The 10278-nt window shown below is 39.4% G+C and overlaps 1 protein-coding gene across 1 annotated transcript; it reads right to left on the bottom strand.

Annotated features, from left to right (window-relative positions):
* Positions 1-480: 480 nt before the first annotated feature.
* On the bottom strand, positions 481-9988 carry riok3 (RIO kinase 3 (yeast)). Its single transcript, XM_067577864.1, has 11 exons — positions 9821-9988; positions 9532-9639; positions 8810-8919; positions 7956-8099; positions 6463-6590; positions 6138-6326; positions 5259-5418; positions 3899-3979; positions 3452-3541; positions 3143-3256; positions 481-2422 (listed from the first exon to the last, which is right to left on the bottom strand). The coding sequence occupies exons 1-11, from the start codon at positions 9909-9911 to the stop codon at positions 2309-2311; spliced, it is 1329 nt and encodes a 442-aa protein (XP_067433965.1). The 5' UTR covers positions 9912-9988; the 3' UTR covers positions 481-2308.
* Positions 9989-10278: the final 290 nt, after the last annotated feature.

Here is a 10278-nt window from a genome sequence, read left to right as displayed (position 1 = left end):
GAGTGATGTATTTGTAGAGTTTGTTTTCATATTCATCTGCTGAAAGTGGAAAGTTTCTCTCAGCGCAATAAAAATCAGATTCTAAAGGGTGAACTTATACACGATTTGTGACATCACAACTAGTTTGGAAGCCAATTGTAGTTCAATATTCAATCTATAGTGGAAAAGTAACAAACACCAAGGGTTGTAGTGAGGTGCTGATCACTGGAAGTAGACTTGAGAGTAGGAAAAACTCTTGCTCCATATGCATTTCTCTTACATTTAGATGACTCCTTTTATTCTGAAAGACGCGAGCCGGAAACCCTCCTTGTTGTTGCTGCTGAAAGTCACGTGACAGCCTGCAATCATATGACTATATGGCTGAAAAAGAGATGATACAGTTCTAATAACCTTGTGCTGCACGAGACAAACATTCATGTGTTAAAGTGGAGATAAACCCGAGTTATTTATATTTTTAGTAAATAAACAGACAACAGAAAGTTTTTCATCTTCACTCTTTAATGTCACCACAATGATGCATTTTTTTCATGATGATAAGTCTCTGAAGCCACACTAAGAGGAACCTGACACATTCGGTCCTGATTTTCATTTTTATATTCATTAAAATAAAAACACAATAATCTTCCACATGTTCAAACTTTCCCACGCCAGAGTTGTGTTACAATCTGAGAGCAAACATCAAAAACTGTTAATGATGTGAGGATGACTTTAGTTCACTTTCATTTTTTTTGTCTTTTTACATGTCAGTTTCAAGTGTTAACAAAACACTTAACACACCACACCAAACTGCTGTGACCTTTGAACCCTTCCACCCTCTATATTTGACCCTTAAACTGCAACAGAGCGGAGTATAAAGTGACAAAAATACAGAATTAAACTGAAGTTTCCTTTGTTTTCAGGCGTTTGTTTCCTAATTTTAGCCACGATGGTGAAAAAAATGAGGCTCATTGTGTAACGTGCATAAATCTGAAATATAAAAACATATATGCATCGTTTCCTATTAGGTGGTAGGTCATTTTCATGTACTCTTAAGAGTCTTAGAGCACACAGCAAATGAAGACAGAAAGTGAGCAGAAAAGAGAAATAAAGAACTTAAAAAAAAGCCAAGAAATACAGGAAATGAGCATGCATCAGTTTTGGAAAATATCAGCCTTAGAAAGCAACATCTGCTGATATTTAACCAATTTTTGCAATTAGGTATTTTGAGATATTTTTTATCATGTTGCTAAAAAAAAACTGTCAAAAAAATCTCATGCTAGTTTATTTGAACCCCTTTAATCCTGCAATCTCCTATGTTTCTCCTTATGATGCTTCAGTTATTTTCACATATCTCTAGAACTGCAACAAATAATAGATTGATCAATCAACACAAAAATGAGCAGCCACTGTTTTGATAATCAAAATTAAAAAATTATTTCAGACTTTTTTTTTAAAGCAAAAATGTTTCCCCAGTTCCAGCCAGTAATTTGTGAGGATTTGCTGCTTCTATTAATCTCATGTGACATGTGATGTGATTTTCACTGTTTTCAGATGTTTTATAGACCAATTGAGTAACAGATGAATTCAGAAAATAATTTGCAGGTTAATCCATGATGGAAATAATAGATTGCAGCTCTGAAGCTCACATTATCACATACTTTATATATTCTCTTTCTACTTGTTTCAATGCCTTGCTGAAGCTGCAGAAATACACAGACAATGAAACACACTATGTGCATTCTGTCTCAGCAACATCACATACAAAATTGGAAAACTTGTTGTTTCTTGCACCATTTAATCCACATTCCCCCCTAAAATTCAGCCCAACATACGTTTGTGGTATCTCTGGAAACTTCTCTGCTAGAATTCAAAATAAATTAGAGCATGAACAAAGCTCAGCTGCATCACTTGTGTTTGTAATGATGGACCCACTAGTGATTCTAGCAGGAAACAAGAGGTCCTTTTTTTATCTTTTACCTGTATTAACAAGTATTTTTTTTTACTAGAAAAACACATCCTGGAATCAATATATGTATCAGCCAATACAACCAGGAAGATATGAGAGCTGGTAACATCTTCAGAAAATCATGTTGGAGCCTCTTTAGTGCTCAGACAGCCAGGACGCTCCGACTTCAACGTCTAACATGATGAACCTCCTGCAGCCAGGAGGAGGCGCTCCGTCCTGCCTGTATAAAGCAAGCAGTCGGTGGGTCAGTGGGTGGTGAGGAGGGTTGGAAGGGGGGAGGCTCCGGGTCCTCCTCCGTTCATCTTCTCCTTACAGCATTTTCAACACGGCGAGATCGTGAAGAGAGAGCGAGCCAGGTGAGCGTTAGTCATCAGCGTCGGGTTTTAAAGGAGGACCGCCGTCCTCGGAGGCCACAGGGAACGTTTTCTTCCCTCGCCTCTGCACGTGATCCTCGTTCCTCTTCTCCAACGCCACAATCTGTCAGAGAGCAGAGAGAGAGAGCTCATTTACCTGGTGGTGTCTGTACTTTCCTCTCCTCTGACCGAGAAGTGCTGCAGCCTTTCATCAAGTTCAAAGATGAACTGATCTACTTACAAGTATTGTGTGTGTATCCAAAGCCTGATATATCTTATTCCTCCATGGTTGTTTAAAAACTATTAAAAACACGTCAGTGAGTCACACCGCTGCACTGGGTCACATGTTCCTTCATCATGAAGAGTTTGGTCACATTAGTTTGATTAGAAACGGCTCCAAAGACTAATAACAGCATCATGTTTTCAGTCTCCGGAGAGTAGTTCTGTGTAAGGCAGACTCCACTGAGCATGTGCAGGAACATGGTTCTTTTACAGCTTCACTAGCTTGTTGTGCTACATATCACATCCTCTCGCCTTTGTGCTGAAGTTCATTGAGATATTTACAATGTATATCAGGCTTTAGATACACACACAATACTTGTTAGTAGATCAGTTCATTGTTGGTTTGGATCCAAACATGAGATTTGTTGACAGTAAAAAAAAATATAGAAAATCGCCAGACTTATCCTCTAAATGCTGTGAGCGTAACACAGAACGTGACTCAGATGAACATATTAACATTTTGATCAACACAGACATCCTCCCGGCTGGATTGTGGTGGTTGGACAGCGAGAGGACAATGTCGGGAGAGATTTTAGTGAACAAATCAAACTGAATTTGTTACCTCAGCCATAAACTCAGCTTCGTCTTCTGTACCAACTGGGATGTTCAGTCCGCTCACAGCGTTGAAAAGGTCGTACACACTCATCGCCTCGCTCACGCCTCTCTTCTGGAAGAACTGTGGTGTACACACACACACACACACACACGTTAATATTTCTTTTATAACCGTCAATATCCAGATTTTTTATCTGTGTACTGTAGCAGCCACACACACTAAAATGTCCAAGTCAGCTGTCTTATACAAACACTACATGACTTTATTTTATTCATTTATTTTTATAAGAGTTGCATGTGTGAAACCAGCCGTTACCGTGGAAACGTTCCTGCAGTCTCTGAAGAGGAACTCCAGGCCGTGAGGATGAGTGGGCTCGATGGACTGACTGACATCTATCAACCACACCTACAACACACACACACATATTACAACAGCACTGTGGAGGGTGAAAGAGACTCACTAAATTAACTGTATGAAGGAAGAAAGAGAAAAGACTAAAGAGGGAAGGAATTAATTAATGAAGATAAAAGTGAGTTATTGTAGGAGAAAAGATTGAAGAAAAAAAGGATAAAAAAGATGGAAGGAAAGAAGTAGAGCTGTAAGGAGTAAAATAATGAAACGCAGGGTGAAATAAGAACAAAGAAGTCAAGTTCAAAGGACGGAAACAAAAAGTATAGAAGGAAGAAGTCAAAGGAGAAGAAAGAAGAAAAGAGTTAATGAGGGAAACATGGACTGAAAATAAAGAAAGGCAGACTGTCGTACCTTCCCTTCGTGCCACAGCATGTTGTATTCACTGAGATCAGCATGAACCAGATTACACTCCTGATACAGCTGCTGCATCACCTGCACACACACATAAAGACACAGTGATGAGTGGAGTAAATATGGGCCAGCTGTGGTTCAGGAGGTGGAACAGGTCGTCCACCAATCAGAAGGTCGGTGGTTTGACTCCCAACTCCTTCTGTCTGCATGTTGAAGTGTCCTAAGTTAAGCTAAAGTGCTATATAACTGCAGCCATTGACTAAATCGTATACTTGCTGTATAGTACAGAAAGTACAAATCATTTTTATGTGCTAAAAGGATGTTAATTAAATGTTCAGTAGTTGAATTATTCACTTAAATGCACAATATGTAATTTCAGCCACTAGGGGTCTCTCAATCAAAACCCGTGTGATGATGGTGTGAAGTAGCAAGGGATCATGGGAGTTGTTGTCTTCGCTGTTAAATAACCAGCTTCACCGGGATAGGATTACTCCAGTGTTCATCATTCAGGATGTTTTTACCCACAGAGGTCTCCTCCTCTCCAGAACAAACGGACCAGGAGATTAAAATCGTTAAAAATACTAAAAAAAAAAATCAATATTTCTCCAACGATGTTTGGCGACCACCGTACTTCCTGGAGGGGCTGTTAGCCGAGCTGCTGCTAACGTTTGCCCAGTTTATTTCTCTGATAACTTAAGATCCAGACGTCCAATGACTAAAATCCTTCTTCCGGCTAAAAGATATAGTTAAAAACGGCCTAAATTTATCATGAAAATGTGGCTTAAAACTGAATAAAAGTCAATTTATAACAGTTTGTGTGGAACAACCACAACGCCGATGTATTATCTTGTATGTGTGTAAGTTACTCTTTGGTAGACGCCATTGTAGCGGACAAATGAAACGGTCCATTACTTTGATTAAATTACAGATTTCTCTGGGTTTGAAAATTGTTGGAAACATCTGGGATAATGTAAGAACACAACTCAACAACATATATAACATAGGTCTAGTTGTTTTTAGACATTTTAATGTGGAATAATTACATATTATAGCTTTAAAACTGACAGTTACAATATTGATAAATTATCTTTTGTGTAATTTATCAAGAAAACTCTTATTTGTTGCTACTTTATTCAGACCAAACCTTTACATTTTTTTATTTTTCATTTGGAAAAAAGCAGAAACAAATATGACATCTGAGAAAATGTGATGTAAATTTCTCATTATTTTTGATATTTTAAGAGACTGAACACCTTACTAATTAACAGACTAAATCTCATTGTGATCAATAATGAAATGATTAGTCATTTGCAGTTGTACTTGCTGTATGTAAACATTAACATACTGGATGTGTACTTACATGTAGGACCTGATAGTAGGCGTTCTTCATGTCCTCTGAGCTCAACATGACGTCTTTGAGTTTGGGAGCAGGAACGTGGTCTTTACCGATGAATGACATCACCAGGATGTGTTTCTTCAACAGCACCACCTCCGGACAGGGAATCTCTGCTTTCTTCATCCTGAACACACACACACGCGGGATAATGTTACTACAATAACGCAAAATATTAGCAGCAATTAATCTTCTATTCAGAGTTAGCAGTCTATCAATGACCGTTAACTCAGAACTTTCACATCCTGGTGATACCTGGTACAGATTCAGATGGCTCGCTGCTTTATTAGTCCCTTTACTGTGTTCCATATTTATTATTAATGACATCTTTACAGACATATAATCATATTATAACATATGTTTATAACACATCTGTCAGCAGGTGTCCTGACTCCTTGCAAGAAACAAACCGGTTGTTTTCCTTTTCCACTGCAGCACAACTGGACTGTTTCAGTAATAGTTTTGGCCAATGAGCCATTGTTGGATGTTTCAATTTATCAAAATAAAAGGACCAAATATTATTTTCTACCTTTCTTTTTCTACTGATATACAGAAATCGTACCAAACCGTGAATTTTACAAGATGCGGAGGAAGCGTCAGGGTGACACAGTCCGTCGAGGGAAGCACAGTCAGGTGGCGGAAGAGAAGGCGACATATCGGCTTCTCATACTCGGCAGAATTTGCTGATGCCAATATTTCATTTTAGAGCTATTATCGGCCGATACTGATGACGTGCCGATAATACTGTGCACCCCTAAATATTAGTAGTGGTACTATGGTTTTAGTAGCAGCAGTAGTAGTAGTACTAGGAGTATTATGAGTGATGTTATGAGTAGTGTCAGTTACCTGGTCAGGTTGTGCATCTCCTTCTCGGCCCACAGCCTAATGACCTTTCGTGGGTTCAGCTTGCTGAAGCGATCTTTGAAGCGATAGTCGTCTTTGATGTAGCGGTCTCTGTTTTTGAACTCATTGAGCGTCGTCTTAAACACCTTCAACACCACCTCGTCTGGGACCGGCTGCTCCCCCTCCTCCATCCTGACACACACACACACACACAATATTTAGATATAGATCAGGCAGACATCTTAATCTGCGTTAAGACAGCAAAAAAGGCTGTTTGTCAAGACGTGTGAGAATTTCTTTTCCTCCTTTCCTCCGTCTTTTCACTCACCTCCCTCCGTCAGCGTGGAAAACAACTGACTCTTTCCCGGTGCTGATGCAGCCATTGATGTTTTCCAGCACGCCGGCGTTCACCATCTTATACATCAGCAGACGAGTACGAGGGTCAACTGCTTGTTCCTGAGGAGAAAAGAAGGAGAGTTTGTGTTTGAGTGTTACCTTGCGAGGAAGATGTGTGGTGTATTTTCATTAAATGTCATTGGTGTGCTTTAAGACAATATTAAGCTATGCAGATTGATTTTATAAATTTTATAAGCAATAAGTGCTAGTGTGTTAGAATCCTATTGATGATGTATTTGTAATCTCATGAATCATATTTAATCACGATATACGTATGGACGCACGGTAAAAGAATCCTAATCATACACTGGAGAAATTTGAGTGTGTTTGTATTACATGTCACTTTGCTTGGGTCTGCATATAAGTCTTCACCTTTTTTAAAAAATACACTCTGGAGGAGATCAAGAAATAAGGGTGTAAAGTGGCAAGAATAAGGCCAGGAGACAACTTGGCAATAATGGTGTAAAATGATCCCCAATACTTATATAAAAAAATTGGACATAACCAGATAGAATTGAATATGCCGGTACATATCCACAACAGCTCAAAACCTGTCTTGAAGAGTTTTGACCAACAACAAGTGACGAAGATAAAATATAATAGTGTAATTGGCCAAAATAAGGAGGATGGATGATAGGTGTGACCTATGCCAACCCAAGGGTATAAAAACTACGCCCTGAAGGAAAAAAACTTCAGAGCGACCTGGTTCATCTTGTATGCGCTAATATGCTCTCCTTTATTGCCGGCATTAAAGAACACTTTGTTGCTTGGACCTCTGACTCCTGATTTTCATCTTCAAAAAGCAGTTTTTGATCTGGTGTTTTCTTCAACTGTCTTCCATCGATTTGACACAACAGATGGATTCACGATATTACGCGAAAATCCATCTCGACAGGCTTCAAGTTATGTGCTTGTGGCCGGACCACAGTGGTTTGGTCCAATCAGTGTCCTTTGTGAAACTACTGGCAGCTACGAGCGCAGTTTTAAGCGTGACGAGAGCGAGAAGTGACTATTTGTTCGAAAACAATGGCAGCTCCTCAAGAGGTTAGCGTAGATGCTGCTATAGCATCAGTTATATCAGAACTGGAGGGTATTTCTTCACTAAAAGAAGAGCAAAAAACAGTACTGAAGGTTTTTCTCAGTGGAAAAGATGTTTTCACTCTTCTCCCAATTGGTGCTCTCCTACTAAGTCATATGGTTTGTTGATCTAATTGGTTGTTAGCCCATGATAGACGGTGATAGACAAATGGTTCATCCAAGTATTTTTTGAAAGTGCCTGCACTGTTCCAAACAGTTTCCAAGGACGACTTACCATTTGGCGTGTCAAGTTAGTTTGAGTAGAAACAAAGATCTTTGTATATGTAATTATTCCTAATTTGCACGTTTACACAGTGTGTGTTTATATGTCTATATCTCTATACGTACGGCGGTGGAGTGCTCCTTCTTCTCGTGCAGCCTGGCGCTACGTCTCTGCTCGCTGTAGCAGTGCTGCTTCAGAGAGTTAAACACCTGATTGGACAATTTCAGGTCCATCCCCAAACCATCTCCCACATGGACCTCTGGTGCAAACTGGAAAAGAAGAGAAGCAGCTATGTGACACTATACATGGAGGTTATGTGGTCACTATTTTCTTGAGTGGCAAACAGTCAACTGTCAGCATGACTCTGCTAAAATAATCAAGAGCTGTTCGACTGAGATTAAGAAAGAATTCACAATATTTTACACGCTGCTGAAGGCAAAATATAAGAGAAACAACATTAAGTTATCATTTTAAATGGCTGTGTAATGTTAGCTAACCAAACACTTTTTTTATCTGAATGAATCATATAATAAAATCTAAAAATCTTTGTGATTTTGATCTGGCTAATAGATCGGATATCTACATGTCTTCAGGCTGTGTTTAGTCTAGCATTACTTCTCTGATGTTGAGCTACATATATACACATAAGCAGGGTATGCAATACGTCTGGAAAATACATTTCTAGCCACATTTCAATTTACACGGACCGCTGACTGTCTGGTGTGTCATCGGGGTCGTTGTTAATTCTGAAGAGTTTTTTAAAGACCTTTTTAATATCACATATATTGTATTTTATTACCTTTTTCACAGTCTTTGGTTTTCTGTCGAAGTATGATGGAAAACCAGTAGGGACAAAACAGCCAATAATTGCACATTTCTCCTCAAGACATTAAATTTGACAAACAAAATGAAGGATCTGAGGGAACCATGATACCACAGACACTCAATACGTGTCTTTAAAAACATAAACTTGTCTTACGTTGTCCATGCGTGCTGTGTTCTTGCGGCCGCAGGTCACTTCATCGTGTTTGGTGGTGATGTTTTTGCCTTTCCCGGTGAAGCCTTTCCTGGGCGTGATCTGGGGCTTGTCTGAGTGATCAAACACAAACACACACCGTGTTAGAGCTGGTGTAGTAATCACCTCATGGACGATAACTGTAACAGGTAAAGTCTGTTTGGGCCAGATTTGATCCAAAGTGAGGTACCAATGACTCAAAGAGATTTAGCACAACAATACAGTCAGGTTGTGGTAGAAAGATGTGAAATTATTCTTCCTCTTGTAACAATATCACCTCAACAAAACAAGATTGATACAAGTGTGTTTTCCGGAACTATGTGGACTGTGTGTTTCTCTGTCAGCTGCCTTAAGACGCCTTTAGGCAGCAACGATGGTGTAACTTTATTGCATGTGTCATTGTACGAGATGAGTCTAATAAAATCTTTGTTGCGTCAGACTGCACGTTTCTCTCACGATTGTCAACTTTTGTCTCAGACAGCCCAAAATGACAGCCTGTAAAGGGGCCTTTATGTTACCTTCAACTCTAAAAAGCTCAGTTTCAAGGGTTTTGACGGAGGACCAAAACAGAGAGAAAAAGATGTGTTTATGAATTTTGCCAGCTTAATGTGGACACTGTCTTAGAGCTGCTGTGTAGTACAGTAAGGTGTTTCTGTTATTTTATCCACCCTCTGTAGGTATGTTACCAGCTTTGTAGGGGTCATCTCTTGTGTCCTGCCAGTCCACCTCGTCCTCTGAGCTGTCGCTGTCTTCATAAGGATGGACCATGCGGTAGTTCTCAAAGGAGATGGACACTGGAAACAAAAATGAAAACACAGACTGTCACTGACTTTATCAGGTCTTTAAAATTATAATTACACTTTACACAAGGCTCTAATCAGGTTGTTATAGAAGCAAAGTTGAGCAGAAAGGAAATATAACTTACAGTGATTCCTTTCAACCCACTTTTAAGTTTTCAGATTTTTGTGGTTCTACCTTTGCTGTCTCCGTTGAACTTCTTCTCCTCACGGCGGAGCTGGTTATCAAACTCGCGGTCAAACTGCATCTGCAGCATCTGAGCAAGCATCAGATCACTGGTCGTATCAGGACCTTCATCTGGCAACAAGAGATCTGCTCCGGGACTGAGAGAGAGAGAGAGAGAGAGAGAGAGAGAGAGAGAAGAGGAAAGAGAAGAGATATTAAAACAAAATGAAGACGAGTTGGGAAAGACAAAAGGATGTCTTGATGAAAAATCTATCAACCTAAAGGCAGAGTGGATTTACCTAAAAAAAACAATGTATAGACTCAAAAATAATCCCTCTCAATCATCACTTATGACCAACTAGAAGTGTGTGGTGGTGTCTGTATCTGCAAACCCTGCTGTCTGCTTGTATTGACCTCAATAATAAACATAAAGTAGAATTATCACCTTTCTGACAATGTCAGCAAAAACT

This window comes from Thunnus thynnus, chromosome 21 (assembly GCF_963924715.1).
Source record: "Thunnus thynnus chromosome 21, fThuThy2.1, whole genome shotgun sequence".
NCBI lineage: Eukaryota > Metazoa > Chordata > Actinopteri > Scombriformes > Scombridae > Thunnus > Thunnus thynnus.
Note: the sequence above shows the minus strand (reverse complement) of the source record. Positions and strands in the feature narration are given on the sequence as shown.

Coding starts and splice junctions, on each gene's coding strand:
- riok3 (XM_067577864.1), bottom strand. CDS start 9,911: ATGCTTGCTCAGATGCTGCAGATGCAGTTTGACCGCGAGTTTGATAAC. Junction 6,327..6,462: donor TTCCACGCTGACGGAGGGAG/GTGAGTGAAAAG, acceptor TGTGTGTGTCAG/GATGGAGGAGGGGGAGCAGC. Junction 5,419..6,137: donor GAGATGCACAACCTGACCAG/GTAACTGACACT, acceptor GTGTGTGTTCAG/GATGAAGAAAGCAGAGATTC.